The 27248-nt window shown below is 37.9% G+C and overlaps 1 protein-coding gene and 1 non-coding gene across 2 annotated transcripts; both read right to left on the bottom strand.

The window, feature by feature from the left end:
- Positions 1-3601: 3601 nt before the first annotated feature.
- On the bottom strand, positions 3602-4126 carry LOC141679302 (uncharacterized). The gene has a single exon (XM_074485805.1). The coding sequence runs from the start codon at positions 4124-4126 to the stop codon at positions 3602-3604; it is 525 nt and encodes a 174-aa protein (XP_074341906.1).
- A 9004-nt stretch (positions 4127-13130) lies between these two features.
- Positions 13131-13237, bottom strand: LOC141682243 (small nucleolar RNA R71). The gene has a single exon (XR_012559645.1). It is a non-coding gene; the product is annotated as a small nucleolar RNA R71 (small nucleolar RNA).
- Between the last annotated feature and the right edge of the window lie 14011 nt (positions 13238-27248).

Here is a 27248-nt window from a genome sequence, read left to right as displayed (position 1 = left end):
TTTGGGTTTTGGGGTTCGAATGAAAATAGGGTCTATAATAGTATATTTATAGGCAAAATTTTCAGCTGAAATTTTCCCATAAATAATATTATTATTATCCCATTTATTATTCTCATTAATAATTAAAATACCTTTTAATTATTAATCCTTTTTCTAAACACTTTAGAAATAATTCTCTCTCTTGATTTAATTTCCAAAAATTAAATCCTTTAATTAATAATATTAAGAACTTTTCTTAATTAATTTATAATCAATTAAATCTCATTTAATCAATTATTAAATTTGCTAATTAATTATTTATTTCACAAATAAATAATTATTAGCCATTATTAATTAATTCCTCCACCATTAAATTATTCTCTTTTTATGGTGTAACCCTGTAGGTTCAATATTAAGCCGGTAGTAGAAATAAATAATAATAAAACTATTTTATCAATATTTATATAAATTCTCTAATTTATTAAATATGATTAATTAATTAATCACATTTATTCTACATCGTGAGGGATACTTCTCAGCATATCGCGACTATCCGGATAATATGAATTCACTGCTTAGAATACCAAGAACCTATTCAGTGAATAGTTACCATACAATAAACTCCTTCTACCCTACAATGTCCCGATTAAATACAAGGCATGGATCTCGTGTCAAACCTATCTAATTCAATCACTTGCTTACCATTTAATATGCTTAGTTCTATGCAAATTAGAAACTCCTTTCTAATTTCATTCACTCTGGCCAGAGATTCCTGAACTAGCATAAGTGGATCAGCCTTGAACATTCGCTTCCTTCACTGGAAGGGGTAGATCCTATATTGATCATACACTATATTCGTGTACAAATTCCTATACCCAGTAGAGCCCTAATAATTGTCCCTGGAGACTAAGAACTAAACCAAAGCATAGTTCAGTGTACACAAGATGACTATGATGACCTCAAGTCTAAGGATACTTGTACAACTATCACTATATGAACAACTGCTGACACGTGAGTGAACTCCATCAGTTGTTCAGCTGTGCGAGTCATGTTCAGTGAACTTATTCTATAATAAGCACCTACATACTAGCTATAGTGTCACCACACAAATGTCTATGAGAACAGACATCCTTCATAATGAAGCAAGCATAGTATGTACCGATCTTTACGGATTATTAATTACCATTTAGTAATCCTACGACCAGGAACTATTTAAGTTTAGAGTTATCATCTTTTAGGTCTCACTATTATGATCTCATCATAATCCATAAAAAGCTTTACTCTAAACTATGGTATATCTTATTTAAACACTTAAATAGATAGAGCCCGTAATAAAAACAAAACAAGTCTTTTATTAATATCAATGAAATCAAAACAAATTACATAAAAGTTATTCCTAAATCCTCATACATGATTGGACTTAGGACATATTCCTTTCAAACCCTACAAAGCTCATCATGCCAAACTTGAGTGTGGAGGAGAAGGAGCTCTACAATGCCTTGGTCGATGCCAAGGTGGCCAAGCTGACTTCGGAGTTCGGATGACTACCAGAGCTAGGACCGAATTTATGGTTTATGGGGTGGGGGTAACGAACCTTTATCAGTTGTTCTTTTATTTCCCTTAGATAAGTAAATGTCTTTATTTTAAATTTCTTTACTTTCCTCGTCTAATCCATTTCCTGTTTTAATTTCAGTGTCTTCCATGGAGGCCATTTTGGAGAGGAAATGGGTGAAGGCTGTTGCCAAAAAGGCGTCCGAGGAGGCAGCGAAGCAGAAGGGGGGAGAACCCTCCCGGAAGGAGTTGGAGAAGGAGTCCGAGGCCGGCCGACAGGAGCCTCCCCCTCTAGTTGATTTTGCGGAAGAGGGTCAGGGCGGCCAGGATGGAGTTGAGCAGGGCGCCAAGCGGCAGAGGGGCCGAGACGGTATCATTCAGACGTACGTCCCCGGATATGGGGTGCTGACGAATGATCATATTATCTACCCAACGATGAAGGAGACGAAGGAAGTGGCTCCGGACCTCTGCCAAGGACTCCAGCTTTTGCCCGATCGGTCGCTCTATGCTGCGGCTACTCCAATAGAGGCATGCACGGAGCTGATGTCTTTTCTCTCTTTGGTAAGTGTTCTAATTTTTTTGTCTTTCATTCATTCTTTCAAGTTCAGTTTTTATACCTCTTCGTCATTCGACCCTACTAAGTTTATTGCCTTGTCTCTTTTTTCAGGCCACCCTTTGGGCCAGAGCGGTGGTGGACAAGGTGCAGGACATGCAGATCCGGATGGCCAAAGTCTAGGAGATGGAGAGAAGAACGACCGTAATTGAGGAGGAGCTCCAAAGGTTCAGCTGTAGAATGAGACCTTAGATGGCCAGGAGGAGGTGCTGATTGGCGATAAACAGCGGCTGGAGGAGGGCCTAGAGAAGGCCAATAGACGGATCGAAGGAAGAAATGCCCAGATAAAGAAAGCACGGAGGGAGCTTCGAAAGAAGCATAAAATGTTGGACCTTATTGAGGAGCGTTGCTTCCAGTTTGGTGCCGACCCTGTGCTGAGAAAGGCACACAAGCTCGGCTAGGATTACAAGCAGCTTCTAGACGAGTCGCTTGAAGATCCTATCGGTTGAACCGATGATGCCGAACCATTGGCAGTCTCCTCCAGAGAGGACGAAGACCTTTCGGATCCTGAGCTCAAGCAGGACTCTGTAATTTAATTTCTATTCATACTCTTGCCTTCGGGATTTGTACCTTTAAACTACCTTCGGGAAAAATTTTAAATGCATCTTGCTTATGCCAGCATTCTTGTTTTTCCTTATGTTTTTATATTTTGATTTTGCACTGTATCTTCGGCCTTGCCTTAACAGTTTTGCATAGTATTACTGCATCTTTGGCATTATTTTTGCCTTACCACATCTTTGGCTTTATTTTTGCCTTAGCGGTTTTGTGTATTGTTCACCTAGGCCCCGAGTGTTAAGGGGTCAAGGCGTGAGCCCGAAGGGAAACTTGAGGCTGTTAAGACTGAAACAAGGTTTTCTTGTCTTTTTGTGTGAAGGAACATGTGGCTCGTCTTATCTGGGATTGCCCTCCAACGAGTCCTCCTTCATTCCATCGGTCAAAAATTGTACTTGGAAAAATATTAAGTGTAAAATTTTTTGTTGGGATGAAGGGCTTGTCTTCGTTGGGATTGCCCTCAGACAAGGCCTTCTTCATTCCTTCGGTCAGAAAGGGTACTTGTACTGAAATAGTATAAACTTTAAAGTGGAGGACGGAGGGGAATGTCTTTTTCAGGATTGCCCTTAGACATTCTTATTTCATGCTAGTTTTGTTATAGTTTATTTTAAGTGTTCTTACCGTAAGATAACAACAGTAGGGCGAAGGATATGTGTTTAGAGGATTGCCCCTAGATGATGTTCCTTCTCCTCTTTAGTGTAAACAATTAAGTTAAGTGAACGAAGGGTTTATCTTCTTTGGGATCACCCTAGATAATACTCGTTTGTACGCTCAAAGTGTCATATTTCTTAAGTAATAAGGTGGTGCAAATTAAATGTATTTTCATTGAAAATTTAATCATTACATATTTCGCAACTATTAGGACTTTAAAATGAAGTACAAACGGTAAAATATAAGAAATTTTTGTTACTGATAAAATTTCCGAAGGCGACTGGCATGCCAAGTGTTCTTGATGGTCTCTCCAGCCAATGTTTGCAACTTATAAGTCCCTGGACGAATGACCTCCACTACTTTGTAAGGCTCCTCCCAGTTTGGATGAAGTTTTCCTTGCTTCGTTGGCATGGACGCATCAACTTCTCTCAAGACGAAGTTTCCTATCCCGAACAACCTTTTCTTTATTTCTGAATCATAGTGTTGGGCAACCTGAAGTAGGTATTTTACGTTCCTCTGGTGGGCTGCTTCCCTATTTTCTTCTAGTAAATCTACATTCACCCTTAGTCTAAAGTTATTGATCTCCATGGTGTAGACTTCTGTTCGGTAAGACTCTAGGCCCACTTCGACTGGTACTAGTGCATTTGTTCCATATACAACCTGGAGGGGGTTTCCCCGGTGGAAGATATGCGTTGTTCGGTAGACCCATAAGACCAAGGGTAACTCCTCGGCCCATCTTCCTTTGGCTTCACCCAATCTTTTCTTGATCCCTTCAAACATTATCTTGTTGGTTGCTTCGATCGCCCCGTTGCCTTGTGGATGAGCAACCGAACTAAGCTTCTGTTGGGCCCCAAAATGATGTAGAAATTTTCTGAATTTATTCCCCCGAATTGTGTTCCGTTATTCGATACACATACCTTCGGGATTACGAACCTCAGAATGATTTGTTCCTGGAAGAATTTTTTAGCCGCATCTTCAGTTATGGAAGATAATGGCTTGGCTTCGACCCACTTTGTCATGTAGTCAATGTCAATGATGCAATATTTTGCATGTCTTGTGCTAGTGGGTAGAATACCAACAATATATATGGCCCACAAAGCAAAAGGAATGGGAATGAGGACTGAAGCCATTTCTTCTGGGGTCTAATTCAAAACTATAATGAATAGTTGACACTGTTTGCATTTCTTAGCATATTCACTCGCATCGGCTCACAAAGTGTAATAACCCCAAATTTTGGAATTTTTGTAATCCTTATGAATAGTAACTTCTTGCTGATTGTGCTGATTAAAGAAAATTATCAGGCAACACTATATATAAGAGTACTGTTATGGAAATTATGAGATCGTATTAGCATTTTATAAAGTAAATAAGTGTATGTAAAGGTTGTCGGAATTCGAATTTGTACACTTTGATTTTCCCTAAAAACCAGATACTGAAAGAATTAAGTACAGTGTAACATGATAAAAAGGAATAAAATTCATGGATTTTGATAGAGGATCATTGAAGGAATATAAAATATACAAAAAAAGGTTCAGGAAAGCCCAAGTAATAAGATCCCGAATATTATCTCTCAAATGATTAACGAGAACGAGAGTTAAGCGAACCGTAAAACAATAAAGCGACCAAGGATCAAGCTTATGCAAATAAAAAGGAGATTAACCAAACAATTAAGTACTAATCAAGAGGATTAGAGCAAGATGATGTCATCATGCCATAATGAATTGATAAGTGGCAAGGAGGTGACACATGAATGATGATGTAATCAAAGAAGAAGATATGTGTGCAAGGATTATTTGTGGCCAAGTGATATAACCTTGATTAAACCAAGGTTAAGATTAACCAAGGCCTAAATCACCACAAAAATAACAAGGCAAGAAATCAAGAAACATTCTCTTCCCCCTTGTTCTTCAAGCTCTCGGCTTTTTTCAAAAAGCAAGAAACAAAAATTCCAAAGTGAAGCCCCACTTCATGTTATTTTGCAAGGTAATTATCTAAGCTTCTCCATGGTTAGTTATAGTCTTAATAAAAGTTTAAGCCTCTCATTCCATTCCAATCTTTCTAGTAAATCATCAAAAGTGATGATGAATAGTACTTTCCAAGAACTAACTTTCTTGAACTTATTTTCTTGGATGATTCAAGCTAAAGTAAGGCTATACAAGTTCATACAAGGCTTAGTAGCTACTCATACACTCCAAGAAAGATTTAATCTCTAGAACCCTATCCTTGGCTTGTAGTTTTGATGAGTTTTATGGATGAGTTAGTGATAAGAAACATGATCTATGTATGTTTAGTTAATTATGATTGTTTAGTGATGGTTGTTGTTGATTGATCTATGTTAGTGCTTGAAATAAATTGATGATCTTGAAAGGTTTTGACTTGGGTTAGTAGTGTTAAGTGAGATCTGGTATTGTTGATGTTATGTTGATGATTTGGTGTGGAATTGGTATAGTAAAAGTTTGGAAATCATGTAAACATAGCCGTCGTAATACCCATTTTCCGATAGACTGTTTTTGTTCTCAACTTTCAGAACATAAAACCCACTGTTATGAACTCACCATTGACATTATTAGATAGGTTATGTTTTAAGTTTTGTTTTGATATGTGGTTCACTTTAATCCGATTTACGGTTTAGGAGAAACGACCGTTTTAAGTAACAACGTTTCGCGAACGAACCCTTTCTCCTCGCATAACTTTGAGACCATGTTTAAGGCCCTTAAGAAACTAGTCATATCACAAAACAATTATGTAAAGTTTATTAGGAAGTAAGGAAAGACTTCGCGAAAGATTCGTCTTAAAATGTTTAACGGTTAATTTTATAAAAATGGTGGAGCCGAGGGTACGCGAGCGACTAATGTAAATCTTTAAGGGTAGAAGTGAGCGTTAGGGTATGAATGAATACAGTCCAGTTTCTTAAGAGACCGAGGATTAATTTCGGATTATGTGTTATTTTAGGTTACCGGTCTCAACCCTGACCCATTTTCACCTCAGATTGCTCAGGAAAGTTTTCTACCCGTATAACTGTTGTTGTGATGATATCTATATATATATATGCATTATCTTGAGATAAGTACATGAGTATTGTTAGCAAATCTTGCGATATATTGTTTCATGTATATTTTGGAAAGCACGTTGATATGATATATGTATGCAGACATGTTTTGAATTCTTGATATTTCATTGTCAATACAATTGCTTATAAGCTGCATAATACCTATGCTAGAGATAAGCAGTAATTGCATATACCCTTCGTATAGGGGACCCAAAGTTGAACATTTTCCTAAAACCGGGAGGCGAAGTTCCCGAGTATATTATACATAGTTTTCTATAAATATTAATCAAATAAGGTATATTTGATAGTTTTGAATAATAAGGTATATTCGATAGTTTTGAATAATGATCAAACATTATTTTCAATTATACAAATAAATATTTTACTTTCGTATAAGTATATCTTTTGCTAATTATTATTCGTTTCAAGTATTAGTTTTAAAAAAACTTTTACTTCAATTATTTTTATAAAAGCTATTCTTTGTTGGAATATTAATTAAAGAATAATATTTAGATATCTTCTAATATTTTTAAACTATTTTATTTTATTAAATCATCTTTACCTCAAACGTTTTCAAAAATGTTTTCAAATCTTCCAAATGATTTTAAAATGTTAGAGCGGATCCCAAAATTCATTTTTAATTTAAATCTTTCCTTTCATGTGGGGGGGATTTAAATACTCGGTCAAAATCTGAGAGATCCGGCTCCGTGGTGTATTTTTGTCACAACGAAGTTGTTGATTTGATAAAAGAGTTTTTGATTACTTGCCCAACATTCGGGAAGTAAGTCCATAAAAATGCATCGGCATAGGCGACATAGACCGGGGTACGGTCTATCAAAGTGTAAGTGGCTGGGGTACAGTCCAGCAACGCGTAAGTGGTTGGGTGATAGTCCAACATGAGGTCCTAATGCGTCCAGGGTGATGACCGGTGAGGAATTCATTCATCTACTAGTAGAAAAGTGACTTGATTGATATCTTTGCCTGATTAGCAAGGTATCGGGTTTATACTAAAGCTTTCCTCCTTCCAAAATCATTGGGTATTACAACTCTCTTTATACTTTTCATAACAGAGGTTTTCAAGGAGTGTATGAGACATATATGTATATATGTATGTATATATATATGGACTTAATGAAGTATCTCGTAACTTCATTTCTTTTAAATAATATTTCAAAGATTGATTCTATACAAGTTTTATCTTGTAGCCTCATCTACATGATGAACTTTTGAAAACTATACTTTGAACAGTGGTTATTCAAGTAGTTTTTCTAAAAAGATATAAGTATACAGGAGTATTTTGTAACTTCATCTTTTTAAGCTTATATCTAGTAAGTAATTATCTTACACTTGGTAAATATTTTCAGTAAGTTTTCGATACAAATATTTGCACAATTGAACAAACTATATATGTATTTTGTGAATATATATATATATATATTAAATATTTTGCGACTTTGTCGCGTTAAGATATCAAATTTGGTTCATTTTTGCTTGACCAAGACTTTCATAAATACTATGGGAATGCTTATATATTATTAATCAATTATATGTTATTTTAGTGGGCTGTGTTAGTCACCCTTGCTTTATTCATTCATCACGCAACAACAATTAGGCGATATGGACATGACCAAGCTCCCAATTCGCGAATGGATTGGAAACATTCCGCAGTTTCCTGTAGGCGTTGTTGCCGCTATGGCCGAGGTAGGAGCTACCGATAGGCTAGGATTTCAACTTTTGATGTACCAGACTTATGTATATCTATGAATTTTTATAATGGAAAGGAACATGTAAATTTATTCAGAAATCCTTTTGAAGTGTAATAAGTTTTATTTTGTGGATTTTAATGATTGTAACCTATTTAAATTTCATCTCTGAGACTATAACGTGTTGTGGAGTGTGTATTATTGTGGGGTCACAACATTCAGTTATTTATTTCTAATTTAAGTTAAGTGATATTAATGGAATTAAATGTCGTGACCACCCGGATCCCCAACCCCGGATATGGTGGTGTTATAGAAATGGTATCCGAGCTAAGCGTTATAAACCTCAGAGACGATACGTCGTTAAAATAATAAGTTCACTAAGATAATAAGAACTCTTGCCAAGTTCATAGTTGGACTACCTAACGTAGTACTGACAGTTAAAACCCTTACGATAACCCTTATGAATATCATGATAGTAACATAGTTCATTATTATATAGGGTAGCGCGACATCGAACCCTGAGGTTGAGAAACATCAGCACGATGATGTTTTATTACATATTGGAGATCAGACAGTGGATCCGATGGAGTACCCTAACAAGGGACCAGATGAGATTCATATTGAGAATGTAGCGGTTAAGGATGTTATCTCGGAAAGGGATTGTTGCTGAGGAGGATCCCGTGGAGGATCCTAACAAGATTGAAGAAATGATTGCTGAGAAATTGATGACCGTAGTTAGGGCAACTACCAAAGCTAGGATGGCCGCAAAGGCAGCTCTAGAGGATGAAGAGTTACCGAGGGCACAACCGATAGTGAGGGCAGATGGAGTGGGGCCTTCCATGGCACCAGTTTTACCAGTATTAAACCATCTTCAGGAAATTCATGTAGACATCCATGAGGTTCCACCAGTTCCTGTTCCCTCCCCCGTACAGAGCCCATCACCTACTGAGAAAATGCCTCCTTAATGTCCTGCACCACTGATACCTGATATTGTGCTTGGTTATCCAGTTGGATCTCCTGGATCTGCACCACCTGCACCCCATGGAATGCTGGATGCAACTGTTCAGGCTTCTCTTATCGCTGATTATCATATGACTTTAGGCGGTCTGTCTGATGCCCATAATGTTAGAATTGATTTATTGGATCGACTTACTGCACCGAGGAGTGAGGGCGGGGTACTTCCGGCAGGCTTAGCTTATAGCATGGGCAGGATTGAGCCTACCACCCGAATTACAACTATAGGCCATCTTGAGGGTGAGATTGATCCATCTCTACTTGCGACTATCCTAGACCTCATCACCTCTTTGATGGAACAGGTTAGGGATATCGTTCATGCCCGCATTCCTTGATCTAACGTAGTGTGCAGAGTCAAAATGATCAGAGAAGGATTTTCATTCAACACCACTTTTGGAGGATTAGCCTAGATATTAATGATTAGTCTAGATTGACTAGATGATTATCCGCAATAGTACTTTTGGGATAGATCGGATCTGATGATGTAATTCTCTACCCTGTGTTTAGTTATCGTAGTCTTGAACAAATGGTTATTTATATATTCGTTTATTTCAGCTCAGATCAATTCTTTTGTGATAAGATCGCAATTCTATTCAAATTGTTAATTGCACTGTTAACACTTAAGAGTATCGTGAAGTGTATAGAACTGGGGAATTCATATTTTCTAACCATCAAGGGAAATTTCTTTTCATAAGAATCTCTCCCCTATTTTCTTAGCATTATAATTTACATTATTGTAAGGAACCTGCAACAAGTACAACTTTAGTCACAATCAATTATTCAAAAGCTTAGACAAATCACACCAGTTTATTCGTCTTAATCTTTAAATGGAACACTCAAATTTTGACAAAACTAGTCTAACTTACAATGCTAATGTAGACTTGTAAGGACTGTATGAGGGAAGGATATAAACAAAGTAAGTAAAACCAATATAAAGAGTTCCTCAAATTTTTTCTAAGCATTATTCCCCCACAAGGAATAAGATTAGGGCAAACTCTGAGTGTGATAATCAGGGAGATCACAATCAGTATATAAAGAACCCAGAACATTATGAAGTGGAAAATGAGGACTTAAAATATATAAGATGACCCCAATTATGGGGAGAAGAATAAAACCTTTCATGTTAAGGAAATAAAAGTCACTTAATCCCTTAGAGTTCCAAGAAACAGCTGACCCATTCAAGGCAATAGCCTGGCTAAAGAGAATAGAGGAATCATTAGAGATTCTAAATGATTGATGAGATGCAAAGGTCTATTTTTTCCACTTACCTTCCAAAAAGGGAGAGGTCAACTATTGGTGGGAGGCCAAGAAATATATAGAGAAAGATGTTTTAATAAATTGGTTAAGGTTCAGTCAATTATTTTGGGGAAAGTACTTCCCTAGGTATGAGATAGAAATGTGAGAACGACTTCCAAGAACTGAAGAAAAATTTGGTGACGACCCCTGTGTTGGCGTTGCCGTATGGAAAATGAGATTTTGTGATTTATAGTGACGCCTTGCTCAAGGGATTAGGGTGCGTACCTATGCAACACGGAAAGATAATCGCGTACGCGTCTAGACAATTAAAGGAATGTGAAATTCGATATCCTACCCATGATCTTGAGCTCGCGAAAATAGTTTTTGCATTAAGGATTTAGAGGCACTACTTGTATGGAGAGAAGTGCGAGAATTACGTTGACCATACGTGCCTCAAGTAAATTTTCACGCAGAAGGAGCTTAACATGCGCCATAGGAGATGGTTAGAGCTAATCAAGGATAATGATTGTGATATTATTTATCATCCAGGGAAGGCCAATGTGGTGGCTGATGCCCTTAGTAGGAAAGAGAGGCTCAAGATGATAATGACTTCAGAAGAGTTAATGAGAGATTTTGAGAAGATAGAGAAGTATGTTATCATCAGGGTGATGGTGACTAATCATGAGATAAAATTGAGATTTGAAGGCATAATTGTTGAGTGGCATTTATGACACTTTATTATGCTCTAATAAGCTTTGAATTGGTGTATTTGTACTCAAGTTGTTAGGTGTTTTAATGTTTTTTGTAGTGTTTTTGCATTTCAGGCACTATTCAAATAATCAGGTGAATTAACATTGTTTTGGTGCTAATTTGGTGTCCAAGTGGTGTTGGAATAAAAGCTCATGGAAAGTCGGCTCGAAGCAGCAAGTTTTAAGAAGAAATCTGAGTTTTTCCCAGAAGGACGGTGCGCCCGCACTGTGATAGCGCGCGGCCGCGCCGAGGCCGAATTTCAGAATCCTGTTTCTTTTACAATTCTAAAAGGGAAGCTTCCAGATTGTTGAGGGCTGCTATATATATTCATATTAGGTCATTTTTAATAGATAACAATTCAGAGACGGACCAGAGCGCAAGGAGAAGATGGCAAGAGACCTTTAGCACAATTCAACACAGGCGAAGACGATCTAGTTTATTCTTGTGAATCTTTGTTTTGAGTTATAATTTGGATGCTTGTTTCTTGTTTTTCCGAACCTATACTCTTGTTTGTACTTGGTTTTATTTATTCGTATAAAGACTACATTTGTTATATCATGTTTTCATTGGAACCCATGTTGATGATGAGTCCGATTATGGGTTAATCGTTATCGTGGGGTTTTAGCGGATTTATTTATGGATTTCTTTAGTTAATTTGTTTGATGCCTTAGTATGTGGTGATTGTATAATATCCTAGTATTGGTTGTGCGTATTCGTCTTATGAGCATCGCGAACTTATAAGATAGCGTGTTAATTCTTAATGAAGCGAAAGTAAAATTAAGGATTTAGAACTTGCCATGCTAGCATAGGTTCATGTATTTGTTATGCATGATTCGTAGGTAATTTTAACCATCTTACTTGCCCTATGTAATCAAGATAGATAACTTATGCTTAAACCATTATGTTGTCAAATTCTATAGACATATAGGGTCTCAATATAACTGGTGCCTATTCAGCTTCTATCTCTTTTTTGGATGTCTGGTAGAATGGTACTCGTGCAACGAAAGTTGGCGTTTATCAGTTTTGTGTTATTTGATTAGTGTCATTACCATTGCATGCTAAGGTTAAGAATAATATGGCTATTGAATGAAGTATTTAATGAAGTTAGAATCCCATGTTTGTCATATATATCAATTCAGTCAATCTTATTCTCGTAGTTATAATTGTTAGCGTAATTCTTAGTTATAAACAATCTCAATTTGTTATCGTCTTAGCATTAAATAATAAACATACATTGTTGCTTAGGTGCTTAAATTAGATAGTTAACCAATACAGTCTCTATGGGAACGAACTAGAATAGATTCTATACTACTTGCGAACTCGTATACTTGCGTGTATTATTAGCGCGTGTTTAGCGACTAACAAGTTTTTGGCGCCGCTGTTGGGGACTGCAGTGTTAATTTATAGTTTATGTGCTTTCCATCAGTGGTCGTTAAAGTTCATTGACTCGGACATTGTTACATATTTGTTCCTTGTCTGGTTTCAGGTACTCTAGCGAGGGTGTATGCATACGCGTTCGCGTACTCGTAAGAGAACACTGGATTAAGCCGAGGAAGAACTTGTGGTAGTTCGTAGGGAAGTTGTTAAGGAAGAAAAGAAGGTAGAAGAAGAAGAGAAAGTTGAAGAGCCAATTGCAGTAGCTATGGGTGATCAAGCATAAAATCCGAAGGCTTTGATGGACTATTCTAAGCCTAAGATTAATGATATTCAGTCTAGCATCATCAGACCATCCATCGGGGCTAACACTTTTGAGATCAAGTCAAGCACGATCCAGATGATACAGAACTCAGTTCAGTTTGAGGATTCTCCTACTGAAGACCCTAACATGCACATCAGGGATTTCATCGAGATCTGTGACACTTTCAAATTCAATGATGTGACTGAAGATGCTATCAAGCTACGACTCTTCCCATTCTCTCTGAGGGACAAAGCTAAGTGTTGGTTACACTCTCTACCAGCAGAGTCTATCATAATTTGGGAAGATCTTGCTCAAAAGTTTCTCACTAAATTCTTCCCTATGGCGAAGACTGCAGCAATCAGGAATGCTCTTACCGAGTTCGCGCAGCAAACTGGAGAATCTCTGTGTGAGGCTTGGGATCGATATAAGGAGATGCTAAGGAAGTGCCCACACCATGACATGCCTGATTGGATGATTATTAACTGCTTCTACAATGGATTGGGTCCTACTTCTAGGCCCATGCTTGATGCAATATCAGGAGGAGCCTTATGGGCTAAGAGCTACAATGAAGCCTATGAACTTATTGAACTGATGGCTGCTAATGAGTACCAGAATCCTTCCCAGAGACTGACTCAGGGGAATGTAGCAGGAATTCTGGAGTTGGACACATCAACTGCTTATCACTGCCCAACTTAAGGCTTTGACAATGAAGGTGGACACTTTGGCTAATTATGGAGTTAATCTAATCACTAGTATCTGTGAGCTTTGTGCTGGTGCCTATGAGACTGATCAGTGCGCAATTTCTAGTGAATCAGCTAAGTTCGTGAGCAACTTCCATCGATCGCAGCAACCTGTGCCAGCCACCTATCATCCTAACAACCGCAATCATTCTAATTTCAGTTGGAGCAACGCCCAGAATGCGGTTCATCAGCCTTATCAGCAGTATCCAGCTAAGCAGTACAACCCCCCTGGTTTTCAGCAACCGCAGTATGCACCAAGACAACAACTTCAGCTACAATCAGCTAATGACAAATCTGAATTAGAGGAGTTGAAGCTTATGTGCAAGAGTCAAGCTATTTCTATCAAGACCTTGGAAAATCAAATTGGGAAAATTACCAATGCCTTGATAAATCGTCAGCCTGGTACATTGCCTAGTGACACTGAAGTGCTAGGAAAGAAGGAAGCTAAGGAGCAGGTAAAGGCAATCACTTTGAGGTCTGGGATGATTGCGAATCCCGAACAAATTTAAGAGTTGACTGAAGAAGTTGGGGCTGAGAAAGAAGCAAAGCAGCAGGATGAAAAAGTGGAACCAAGGAAGACTACTGTTGAGCACACTCCGCCTGAGGGTAATACAGGGGAGAAACATATCTATCCTCCACCGCCTTTTCCTAAGCGGCTGCAGAAGAAAAAGCTAGACAAGCAATTTGAAAAGTTTATGGAGGTGTTCAAGAAACTTCATATCAACATATCTTTCACTGAGGCTCTCGAGCAGATGCCTAGTTATGCAAAGTTTATGAAAGGTATTCTATCTCGGAAGGTGAAGCTAGATGATTTAGAGACTGTCGCTCTCACAGAGGAATGCAGCACTGTGCTGCAGCAGAAGTTGCCTCCAAAGCTTAAAGATCCAGGAAGCTTCACTATTCCATGTACTATTGGAAAAGTGTCTTTTGACAGATGCTTATGTGAATTGGGAGCTAGCATCAATTTGATGCCTTTGTCAATCTTCAAGTAGTTGGACTTACCTGATCCCAAACCAACTTATATGACTTTGCAGTTGGACGACCGTTCTATTACATATCCGTGAGGTATTGTGGAGGATGTCTTGGTCAAGGTTGATAAACTCATCTTTCCTGCTGATTTTGTAATTCTTGATTTCGAGGAGGATAAGAAAATTCCCATAATCTTGGGAAGACCTTTCTAGGTAACTGGCCGATGATCGATGTGCAGAAGGGTGAGCTTACAATGCGAGTGCTGGATCAGGATGTTAATGTGTTCAATGCTATGAAATTTCCTACTGATAATGAGGAGTGCTTAAAAGTGGAGTTGGTCGATTCGGTGGTCACATCAAAACTTGATCAATTGCTAAGGTCTAATGGCTTAGAAAAAGCCTTATTGGGGAATTCAGACAGTGAAGATGACGAAGATAAAGAACAATTGCAGTATTTGAATGCTTCTCCCTGGTAAAGGAAGATTGATATGCCTTTCGAATCTCTTGGAATAGAGGAATTGAACAAAGCTCCTAAACGCCTCAAGCCTTCTATTGAGGAACCTCCATCTCTTGAGCTTAAGGCTTTACCCGAGCATTTGAGGTATGCATTTTTAGGTGATGCATCTACTCTGCCTGTTATTATTGCATCTAACCTTTCAGGTAGTGATGAAGAAAAGCTTTTGAGGATTCTGAGAGATTTCAAGTCGGCAATTGGATGGACTATAGCAGACATCAAGGGGATCAACCCTTCTTACTGTATGCATAAAATTTTGCTAGAGGAAGGTAGCAAGCCTACAGTCGAGAAGCAAAGAAGACTTAATCCTATCATGAAGGAGGTAGTGAAGAAGGAAATTCTGAAGTGGCTAGATGCATGGATCATCTATCCTATCTCTGACAGTTCATGGGTAAGCCCGGTTCAATGTGTGCCAAAGAAAGGTGGAATTACCGTGGTAGCAAATGAGAAGAATGAGCTTATTCCTACACGGACAGTCATGAGGTGGAGATGATCTTGGAGATGGGTTGGGTACCTTTTTGCGAGGCACCAGCCGCTGTGCCTATGAGTGTGGTTCGTGAGTTCTATGCAAACGCCAAGGCCGAGAAGAATGGCTTCACTGTTGTGCGACGGAGGACGGTAGAGTATAGTGCAGAGGCTATCAGGAGCGTGATTGAGCAGCGCGCGAGGAAGGTGGGGCGGGATACCTGGAATAATAAGACTCCAGAGGACTTTGATATGGATCTTATTGTTGCTACTCTGTGCCGACCTGACACACATTGGAAGATCAAGAGGGGTATAACCGCCGAGTATTCTACGTTCCCGGCATCCGGCATGAACAGGTTTTCCCGTGTATGGAACGCTTTTATATGTGCTAATATCATGCCATCTTCGCATGTGCATGAGGTTATTATTGAGCGTGCATGTTTGCTATGGGGAATTCTGCAGGGTGATTATCTAGATTTGGGGATGGTGATATACCAAGGGATTATGAGGTTTTTGAGGAGGAGCACTACGGGGTCTATTCCGTATATGTTAGTGGTACCAAAGCTGTGTGTGGCAGTTGGTGTACATTGGCCCGTACATGAGCAGTTGCAGATTCTGAGTGCTCTGATCGATAGCACTACTTTGGCTACGATGCAGGAATGGAATGGAGGCAAGCCCGATCTGAAGGGGCTTGGGTATTCTTTTGACCACCTACCTGGTGGGAGGCCAGCTGCTGGTCAGGCGAGCAGGACTGCATGGAGATCTCAATTAGAAGATGAAGGAGGACCATTACAGCAGCAGCAGGAGGCAGCAGGAGCAGACATGGGAGCTGGTTTGAGCTCGAAGCAGTATAGGCGTCTTGCGAGGAGGATGGATGCGATGCTCAACATCCATAGTTGTTTTGCACAGGATCTCACCCAGGCACTTGGGACTGCATTTAGAGCCACCAGAGTTGACATTCAGTGGCCAGTATCTGGTGAGGACTCTGTGTATCCGCCTCCTGACACACCTGACACTCCACCCCTTGAGGGTGAGGATTCTGATTCAGAGTAGGTATGCCTAATTCCTTACTATTACCTTCACTGATGACAGTGAACATTTTAAGTTTGGGGGTAGTAGTTGAAGGAATATGTTTGTTTGTGTGAGTCGCATATAATTTGCATATTTATGACAGTTTAGTTCATATAGTTTACATATTTTGCCATGTAGTTTTTTTTATTTTGGTAGTTTTTATGATATTTTGTTCATATAGTTTCATGCATTTGCTTTATAACATGATCCCTTAGATAATTTTTCTGATTAACTTGCAATATTGATGCTAGTGTAGTGATCTTGTATTTAGTGATGTCGAGTCTTATTGGATTGATTTGCATACTAGAGATACTTGTATTTCACTAAGTCTTATAGGTTGCTAGAGTGCTAGATCATGATCATGGTTTATTTGATTTGTCGAGGTTTAATCGCTTGTTTATATTTAGAATTTAGGGCATTCTCTTAATAATAAAAGACATGGATATTTAAAAATTGGAGTAATTGGATTTCATTGCTAGTTGTGGGGCTAGGTGTCAAATGGCTAGTAGCCGGCTCATATTTTTATGAGTAGTCTAGGGTTGAATGAGATGGAGCGAAACGCACTCATTCAGAAATTGTGAAAAAAAAGAAAGAAAAAAAATGAAAAAAGAAAAAAAGAATAAGCATTATGTATAATTGATCACGAGCTCTTTAGTACTCGAGTTATTAAGTTCTTAGGAGACTTTGTGCCCAGTGACCTAAGGCTTTTATGGTTTGGGATCCGCTAACCTAACGCTCGCTACATGGGTACTATTGTATAAGTCTTTTGTAGACCTCACTCATTGCACGATCAAATAAGCATATTGGTATTGTTTTATAGTGAATAAAAGCATGAATCCGTATAAAACTCCAATATAAGAACTGAAGTGTTATACATTATTTTGAGTCTAGCTTTTTATTTTATTTATAACCTTACGATTGCCTTGATGAGTAGTGAGTCATGATTATTGATCTAGTTGTGATAGTATATCTATAAGCATCTTCACACACGCACGTCTCTAGTTTGTAAGTTAATTTGTATGATTTGATTGATCTTCATACGAATAACTGCATTTGTTGATATGTTGCTTGTTGGTTGGTTGAGTTATTCTATTGGGGATCATTGCATTCATATAGTTACATTCATGCATTTTTGTTTCTTGTTCTTTGAGTCTGTTTATGCTTGAGGAGAAGCATCGATTCAAGTTTGGGGGTATGTTGAGTGGCATTTATGACACTTTATTATGCTCTAATAAGCTTTGAATTGGTGTATTTGTACTCAAGTTGTTATGTGTTTTAATGTGTTTTCTAGTGTTTTTGCAGTTCAGGCACTATTCAGGTAATCAGGTGAATTAACATTGTGTTGTTGCTAATTTGGTGTCTAGGTGGTGTTGGAATAAAAGCTCGTGGAAATTCGGCTCGAAACAGCAAATTTTAAGAAGAAATCTGAGTTTTTCCCAGAAGGACGGCGCACCTGCGCTGTGATAGCGCGCGGCCGCGCCGGGGTTCCAGAAATGCAGCGCGCCCGCGCTGTGATAGCGCGCGGCTGCGCCGAGGCCGAATTTCAGAATCCTGTTTCTATTACAATTTTAAAAGGGAAGCTTCCAGATTTTGAGGGCTGCTATATATATTCATATTAGGTCGTTTTTAATAGATAACAAGTCAGAGATGAACCAGAGCACAAGGAGAAGACATCAAGAGACCTTTAGCACAATTCAACAAAGGCGAAGATGATCTAGTTTATTATTGTGAATCTTTGTTTTGAGTTGTAATTTGGATGCTTGTTTCTTATTTTGCTGAACCTATACTCTTGTTTGTACTTGGTTTTATTTATTCGTATAAAGACTATGTTTGTTATATCATGTTTTCATTGGAACCCACGTTGATGATGAGTCCGATTATGAGCTAATCGTTATAGTGGGGTTCTAGGGGATTTATTTATGGATTTGTTAGTTAAATTGTTTGATGCCTTAGTATGTGGTGATTGTATGATATCCTAGTATTGGGTGTGCGTATTTATCTTATGAGTGTTGCGAACTTATAAGATAGCGTGTTAATTCTTAATGAAGCGAAAGTGAATTTAAGGATTTAGAACTTTCCATGCTAGCATAAGTTCATGTATTTTTTATGCATGATTCGTAGGTAATTTTAACCATCTTACTTGCCTTATGTAATCAAGATAGATAACTTGTGCTTAAACCGTTATGTTGTCAAATTCTATAGACATATAGGGTCCCAATATAACTGGTGCCTATTCAGCTTCTATCTCTTTTGTGAATGTCAAATTTTGGAGTTAGGAGTGATACTTGTTGGATTTAAAGTTCTTGGCCACATTTTTGACTTGGTTTAGATGAATAAGTTGAGATATTGAGTTATGGTTGAATGATATTGTATTGTGGTTGAATGATGGTGGAATGGTGATGATTGTTGGTTGTTTGTAAATTGAATTGGAGTTGTACGAAATTGGTAATTGCGTAAACATAGCCGTTGTAATGTCCGATTACCCTAAACTATTTTTGTTCTTAACATTAGGACCCGTGAACTCACTGTTAGGTTTTCACCATTTCCATTATTAGATAGTTCATGGTACGAGCTTCATTTTGATATGTGGTTCGTTTGAATCCGATGTACGGTTTAGGAGAAACGACCGTTTAAAGTAACGACGTTTCACGACTGAACCATTACCCCTCCCCTTACTTTGCAACCTTGGTTAAGGCCCTTAAATGACTAATTGGAGTATGAAACATTTATGTAAAGTGGATTAGGCAGTTGGTATAGGTGCTCGCGAAAGAATTGCCTTAACACTCTTAATGGTTAATTTATTAAAAATGGTGGAGCCGAGGGTATTCGAATGACTTATGTGATTCGTTAAGCGTATAAGTTACCATAAGTGAACGTTAGGGTTCAATTGGTTAAAGTCTAGTTTCTTAAGCGACCGGGGTTTAATTCTGACTTATGTTATTGTTCATAGGTTATCGGACCGACTCTAAGCTTAAGTCTACCCCGGAACACTCAGGCAAGTTTTCTACCCGTTATACTGTTGTTGTGATGTATACATATGTATATGCATTATCTTGTGATAGATGCATGATTGTTATTAGCAAAATCTTGCAATATATTGGAGCATGTGATATGGTATATTTGCATGCCTGTTTCGTAATCTTGATACATATATCCGTTGATTCGGTTGCATAATACCTATGCTAGAGATAAGCAGTATTTGCGTATACCCTTAGTATAGGGGACCCCAAGGTGAACATTTTCTAAAACCGGGAGTCGATGTTCCCGAGTATATTATATATATATATATTGATATAGTTTTCAAAACTATTAATGGAATAAGGTTTATTCGATAACTTTATTTTATTTAATGAATATTAGTTGAATATTCATTCGAGGACTTATGACTCCGTTTATTTTATTTAATAAATATTATTTTGAATATTCATTCGAGGACTTAAGACTCCGTTTATTTTAATTAATAAATATTAGTTGAATATTTATTCGAGGACTTATGACTCCGTTTATTTACTAATTAATATTCTTTATTTTATTAAAGAATAATATTTCGATAATCAAAGTTATTTTCGATTATTCAAATAAAGATCATACTTTCGTATAAGTATACCTTTGGTTATTTAATATCCATTTCAAGTATGAGTTTTAAAACTTTTACTTCAATTATTTTTATAACGATTATCCTTATGGGAATATTATTTAAATAATAATATTCAGATATTTTCTAATATATCGGGACTGATTTATTTCATTAAATCAGCATTACTCCAAACATTCTTAAAAATGTTTTCGAGTCTTCAAAATGATTTTTAAAAGTTAGAGCGGCTCTATGGTGTATTTTATATTCACAACGTGGTTGTTGTTTTGAGACAACAATTTCATTACTTGCCCAATGTTCGGGAAGTAAGTCCATCTGATTGAGTCGGCATAAGCGACATGCCGGGGTACGGTCTATGAAGGTGTAAGAGGCTGGGTGACAGTCCATCCACGCGTGAGTGGCCGGGTAACGGTCTAGCGCGAGGTCCGAATGCGGCCAGGGTGATGACCGGCGAGGAATTCATCCATCTACAGTAGAAAAGGTTACTTATTGGTATCTTTGCCTGATCAACAAGATATCGGGTTTATGCCAAAATTCTTTTCGTTCCAAATTCATTGGATATTGCAACTCTGTTCATACCTTACATGACAGAGGTTTTCAGGAAATGTATGAGAGATATATATGGATATATATCGGGAATTAGTGAAGTATCTCGTAACTTCATTTCATTCAATAATATTTCAAAGATTGAATCGATTCAAGTCTTATCTTGTAGTCTCATCTGGGTGATGAACTTTTGAAACTGATTATAACTTGAACGGTGGTAGTTCAAGTAGTATTCCGAAAGATATAAGTATATTGGAGTATCTTGTAACTTCATCTTTTAAACTTATATCTAGTAAATGATTATCTTGTGCATGTCAAAGATTTTCGGAAAAACGTTGAGACAAGGTTAGATATATGAGATCACCTTGCAACGATATTTTATACAGTTATAAACGGGAACTCTATGTATATTATACATGTTAGAGGATTTCAAAGATTGTGAAAAGTATATATGTATATATATACTGAATATTTTGTGACTTGGTCATGTTAAGATATCAGCTTGGTTCATTTCTTCTTGACCAAGACTTTCATGAGTACTATGAGAATGCTCATATATTGTTAATTATTATACATATTATTTTGGTGGGCTTGTTGCTCACCCTTTCTTTCTTCTTTCATCACACAACATCAGATAGACAAGATGAACATGACCAAACTCCCAATTCACGAGCGGATAGGAAACGTTCCGCAGTTTCCTATAGGCGTTGATGTCGCTGTAGCTGAGGTAGGAACTACCAATAGGCTAGGCTTTAAACTCTTAATGTACCAAACTTATGTATCTTTATGAATTGTAATAATGGGAAAGAAATGTAAATTTATTCAGAAACCGTTTTAAGGTGTAATGGCATATAATTGTGGAATAAAATGACTTGTGTTATTTTTGGATATTCATCTCTGAGACTATAACTTGTGGTGTGTGTGTTTATTGTGGGGTCACAGTACAGAGTAGTTGATTGTTTATTAAGATTGGGTGTTATTAAGGGAAATGGAACTCGTGACAACTCGGATCCCCGACCCCGGATTTGGGGGTGTTACAGAAATGGTATCAGAGCTAAGCGTTATAAACCTCAGACATGATGTGACGTTAAGATAATAAGTTCACTAAGATAATAAAAACTCTTGCAAAGTTCATAGTCGGGCTACCTAACGTAGTACTGACAGTTAAAACCCTTATGGGAACCCTTATAAATATTGTGATAGAAGCGTAGTTCGTTATCGTATATGGTAGCGGGACTCCGAACCCTGAGGATGAGGAACAACAGCGTGATGATGTTTTATTACTAATTGGAGATCGGATTGTGGATCTGATAGAGCGTCCTAATGCAGGACCAGATGATGTTCATATTGAGGATGTAGCAGTTGAGGATGTTGTCCTAGAAGGGATTGTGGCTGAGGAGGATTCCGTGGAGGATCCTGAAAAGAATGAATAAAGGACCACTGAGGAATTGATGACCATGGTTAGGGAAACTACCAGAGGTAGGATTGGACGGTCACTACCGGAGGTTCGTTCAAGTTTGTAAAGATAGTAGCCCCTTTGACGCGGCTTACTCGTAAGACTAAGAAGTTTGAATGGACAGAGAAATACGAGAAAAGCTTTTAACAACTAAAGAAAAGGTTGGTGGCGGCCCCTATGTTGGCGTTGCCGGATGAAAAAGGAGATTTTTTGAATTGTAGTGACGCTTCGCATAAGGAATTAGGGTGCTTCTTATACAGCACAGCAAGGTAATCGCGTACGCGTCAAGATAATTAAGGGAATATAAAGTTCGATATCCCCACCCATGAGCTTGGGCTCGTGGCAATAGTTTTGCCCTAAAGATTGGAGCCACTACTTGTATGGAGAGAAGTGCGAGATTTACACAAGCCATAAGTGCTCTAGTGCATTTTCACGCAGAAAGAGCTCAACATGCGCCAGAGGAGGTGGTTAGAGCTAATCAAGGATTACGATTATGAGATTCTTTATCATCCAGGGAAAGCCAAAATGGTGGCTAATGCCCTTAGTATAAAGGAGAGACTCAAGATGAAAATGTTTTTGGGAGAGTTGATAAGAGATTTTGAGAAAATGGAAATAGAAGTGAAGGTAACCGGAGCCGGTACCGAAACGCTGTTTGAGATTGCAATACAGCCCGAATTATCGAAAAAGATCATATTGTGCCAAGAAAAAGTGATGAATGAAGGCAGAGAGTCAATGACTGGAGAAGATATTAATACCAAGAAAGATGATAAGGGAATAACGAGGTATTTCTACAGAATTTGGGTTCCAAACGTTTAAGAGCGTAAGGACTGGATCTTAGACGAAATCCATAGCTCGAGGAATAAGATTTAGGGCAAACCCCGAATGTGATAGTCAGGGAGGTTGCCATTAAGAAAGAAGGAGCCCATAACATAATGAAGTGGAAAACAAGGATTTCAACGTATAAGATAACCCCAAGTATGGGAGAAGGATGAAACATTTCATACTAAGGAAACAGAAAGTCGAGTAAGGAAAGGAGACCTGAGACGGTACTCCTATACGGCAATTCATGGACCTGTCTAAAGAGAACTTAGACTATTATCCCCAACCACCACCCTGAGGAGACAATACAGTGGGAAATTCTTTCAGGACCTTTAAGTCACTAAGCTCTCAGAGTTCCAAGGAACAAGCGAACCCAGTCGAGGCAAGAGCCTGGCTAAAGGAAATATAGGAATCATTTGAGATTCTAAATGATTGACGAATCACAAAAGACTATTTTTGTCACTTACCCTCCTAAGAGAGAGGCCACCCGCTGGTGAAAGACCAAGAAAGGCACGGAGCCATAGGTTAGAATAAACTGATTAAAGTTCAGTCAATTGTTTTCGGGAAAGTAATTCCCAAGGTTATGAAGTTAGTATAAAAACTTTAGAGCCAGAACAAAAGCGGACAAGTATGATGAATTATGAATTTAAGTTGTAAAAGTTGTCAAGATTTGTTCTGAGGACACGAATCTAGAATGACGGGATGTTTGAAATCAATGCTTATGTTGTGTTGGTTCATGTAATGGTTGTAATGGAAATGAAAATAAAAGACTGAAAAGGGTAGGAGTATAAAGGGATATAAAGGAAATAGAGTTGAGAAGTGATAAGGGAGTTAGGTATGGGAAACCCTAAGAAACCCTTGCAATAAATATAGAGAAGTGTGTCATCATCAGCGCGATGGTGACTGATCATGAGATAAATTCAAGGTTTGAAGGCGTAAGCGATACGTATAGTTAATTCCCTTGAAGTTGACAGTATTCGATGAAACTTTGAGATAGATCGATTGATTAATAAGGAAACGCGGATGGATTGAGGAGTCAAGAAAGTAAGAAATTAGGAAAATTTGGATGAAGGAAGTGACCTTCAAGAATGTGAAGTGTAAGACCGGTGGCATGATACCCAGAAAGGGAGACGCCAGGTATGAATGACATCCCAACATTGAGATGACTGTTGAGATAAACAATAAAAGTAAATGAGGAATTATTAAGAAGAAGTTCACGTTGAGCACAACCAATATCTTCCAGAACATCTTTGTTATCGTTACCAAATTAGGCAAGAAAAGCGGATAACCGTTGTTATCTTTTTGAGGCCATATTAATTGACCTCATTTTGAATACAGAGGTTATTGTGAAATTGGTATAGACTATCGAGGTGGGAATGATTGAATAAGATAATCTATGAAGGATATATGACTTGATTTATCCATGGAAGGATGCAAGTACCTTTTTAAAGGTGGGATTAAGGACATAACCTCAATAGCTTGAGATGAACCATGGGGGATGCATAAAGGATGGCATGTCACCCTTAATAGGGACATTATGAGTTTGGGGTAGTATGGAACGAAGGACTAAGGTAACAACAACCTTTAAAGATCAGTAGAGAAATTTTTCAGAAGTACATAAACAATGGTTCTAGTATTAGTAAATGGTATTTTGATATGCCCTGTATCTAGGGAATACAGGAGGAACGATTCAAGGATAACCTTAGATGTTTTACAAGGAAAAAAAAGTAATATTCAAAGTTCTCAATAATAGAAATTTTGATAAAGGAAATATGACGTAATTATAATAATACCAGGTGGGCACGTGTTGAACCATAAGAAAGTATAGATCGACCCAATGAAGGTCGAGATTGGTGAAAACAAGTAGGACCCAAGATAAGAGACGTCTGAAGTATGATCGAGAGTCAGTCGTGACAATTTAACCTCTAAAAGACCGAGGCAATAACTTATGGAAAATTGGTGATATATTTTTTTCCAAAAGCGTAAGGAAGAGCATTTTCACGCAAGCAGTATTTTGAAATGAGGTAGAAAATGTAGTTGAAGGTGGTTAAAATGACATTGATTATAAGGAACTATTACTATTAGGAAAGGCCAATGAGGTGGCCGACACTTTGAGTGTAAGAAGACAATTATCGGCGCTCGTGCCAGAGGAATAAAGTGATGATGGTTAAAGCTGTGAAGGTTGTACTATGGTTTGGAAGGTTGACATTCCTTCTATGACTGTGCAATACCCAACCGTAATAGTAGTTGGTAAAGGTTTAATTCGTGTAATCGCCATGAACGGGCTATCTATCTCAGAAGGTATTATCTTAAGACAAGCCAGGACCATGTTTCCAAAAAGGACTAGACGAACCTTTGAGTTAAGTCTTCTATTTAAGGCATATGATTAAGAATGGTATTAACCTGCTATCGTTGCTTTGATTGAAACTCTTCTGCAATTTTATCTGCTTCATGTCATGAAAGTACGTCAGAATTTGGAGTGTTCTTCATGAATTATGAATGGTGATTATGTTAACTCCTTAGAAGAATTCTATACGACATGTATAGACTCCGTATGGTTAGATATTAAGATTTCATGGGAAGTGAATGGCGACAGTAGGTCAGTGGTGGACCATAGTAATGTAGCAATGATTCTGCGAGTAATGAGCTGATTACAACCGTGAGAGTTGTATTGGAATGAATGTTGAGATTGAGTACCACTAATCGGGCCGTGTTGACGTATAAGTTATCCTTGATAGAAAAACTAGGTCGATTATTTACCTATTGAATATTTATTCCTTCTTATCAATAGAGAATCGTATTACTATACGAGGAAGGTTGCGATGCAAGCATATAATTCTAGTAACGATGATGTCTAGAATGAGACCCCGGATTCGATTTTAGATGTCGAGGCAGTTTCAAAGGTAATTGTGTATAAGCTCGAGGAAGAGCATGGGTCCATAGAATGATGGACGGAATAGCAAAAATATTTAGGCATGTGAAATACGATGCTATAATACTTGATGTTGATATAAATACATATATGTTTTGTTCTCCTATGACAAACCTCTATAGTTCAGAGGTAGATTCCAAGCCAGATATTTTATGGCAATAATTTTTTTTACGTATATACAATTCTCTTCAGTTCGTTATTTTCTCTTCTTTTCATTTCATGTAAGTTGAGAAGAACAACCTTTCCAGAAGGGGAGGTATTGCCGAATGACTATCTATCTGTGTGATAGAAGCCTAGTAGAATACCACATGTTGTTTAATTGCTTGTCAAGTACTAAAGGCTGGCCACCTTCTGTACTAACTATGCAATAGAACAAGTGTTCATGATCATAGTGATCTCTCAACAAATTCCTTTAATTCTATATGATTGATCAAACTTTGGAAAATAGAAACATCTGAAAAAGGAGTAGTAAAGTTATGGTGGTATTCGGAATGGAAACACATTCGTAATACTAAGGTTGACGTGGTTATTAAAAGGTTATAGAACGCTAACGAGCAAAAGTATAACCAGTATAATATTAGGAACGGAAGGTAGTAGCGATTACGAACTGGAAAAGAATGGGTATTGAGAAGCAAAAGCTCTAATGCTAAAAGCTATAATGAGAGTCTGTGCAATAGACTTGAAAGAATTTGGAATGATCACTTAACGCGGATTGAGTTTTCTCACGATAATAGATCGTATGTCAGGTATCGAGATGTCGTCTTATGAGATCTTTGAGGGAAGACAATGTCGATCTCCCTTATGTTAGGATGAAGTTGTAGAGCGCAAGATGCTCAGACCAGCAGTGGTCCAAAGGACCAAGGATATAATAGATTTAATCAGAGGACGGCTGGTAGTAGCCCAAGATGGGAACACGAAGTATGTTGATTTGACACGAAAGGACAAATAATAGGAAGTAGGGGACCTAGTGCTGTTATAGGTATTCCCTTGGAAAGGATGGATGAGGTTCAGAAAGAAAGGGAAGCTAAGCCCACGAATTGTTGGACCCTTTGAGGTATTAAGACATATTGGGAAGTTAGCATATAAGCTAGCCCTACCCCCGAACATGTAGCAAGTTCATAACGTGTTCCATGTATCAATGTTAAGGAAGTGTAATTCGAATGCCAGATAAATAGGGGCATAGGAGCGCATAGACATGCAACCAGACGTAACCTATATGGAGCAACCCGGAAGGGTTATAGATTGAAAAAAAGGGGAACAAGTGCTTAGGAGAAGGGTTATCAAACTATTCAGAGTTTTATGGAAGAACCACAATGTGGGAAAATTTACTTGAGAGTTAGAAAGTGCAATGCTAAGAAAGTATCCC

Source organism: Apium graveolens, chromosome 8 (assembly GCF_009905375.1).
Source record: "Apium graveolens cultivar Ventura chromosome 8, ASM990537v1, whole genome shotgun sequence".
In the NCBI taxonomy this organism is placed as follows: domain Eukaryota; kingdom Viridiplantae; phylum Streptophyta; class Magnoliopsida; order Apiales; family Apiaceae; genus Apium; species Apium graveolens.
The sequence above is the reverse complement of the archived record's forward strand: the minus strand, read 5'-3'. Positions and strand labels throughout refer to the sequence as shown.

Bases quoted from the DNA above. Each gene is read 5' to 3' on its own strand.
- LOC141679302 (XM_074485805.1), bottom strand. From the start codon at position 4,126: ATGTTTGAAGGGATCAAGAAAAGATTGGGTGAAGCCAAAGGAAGATGG.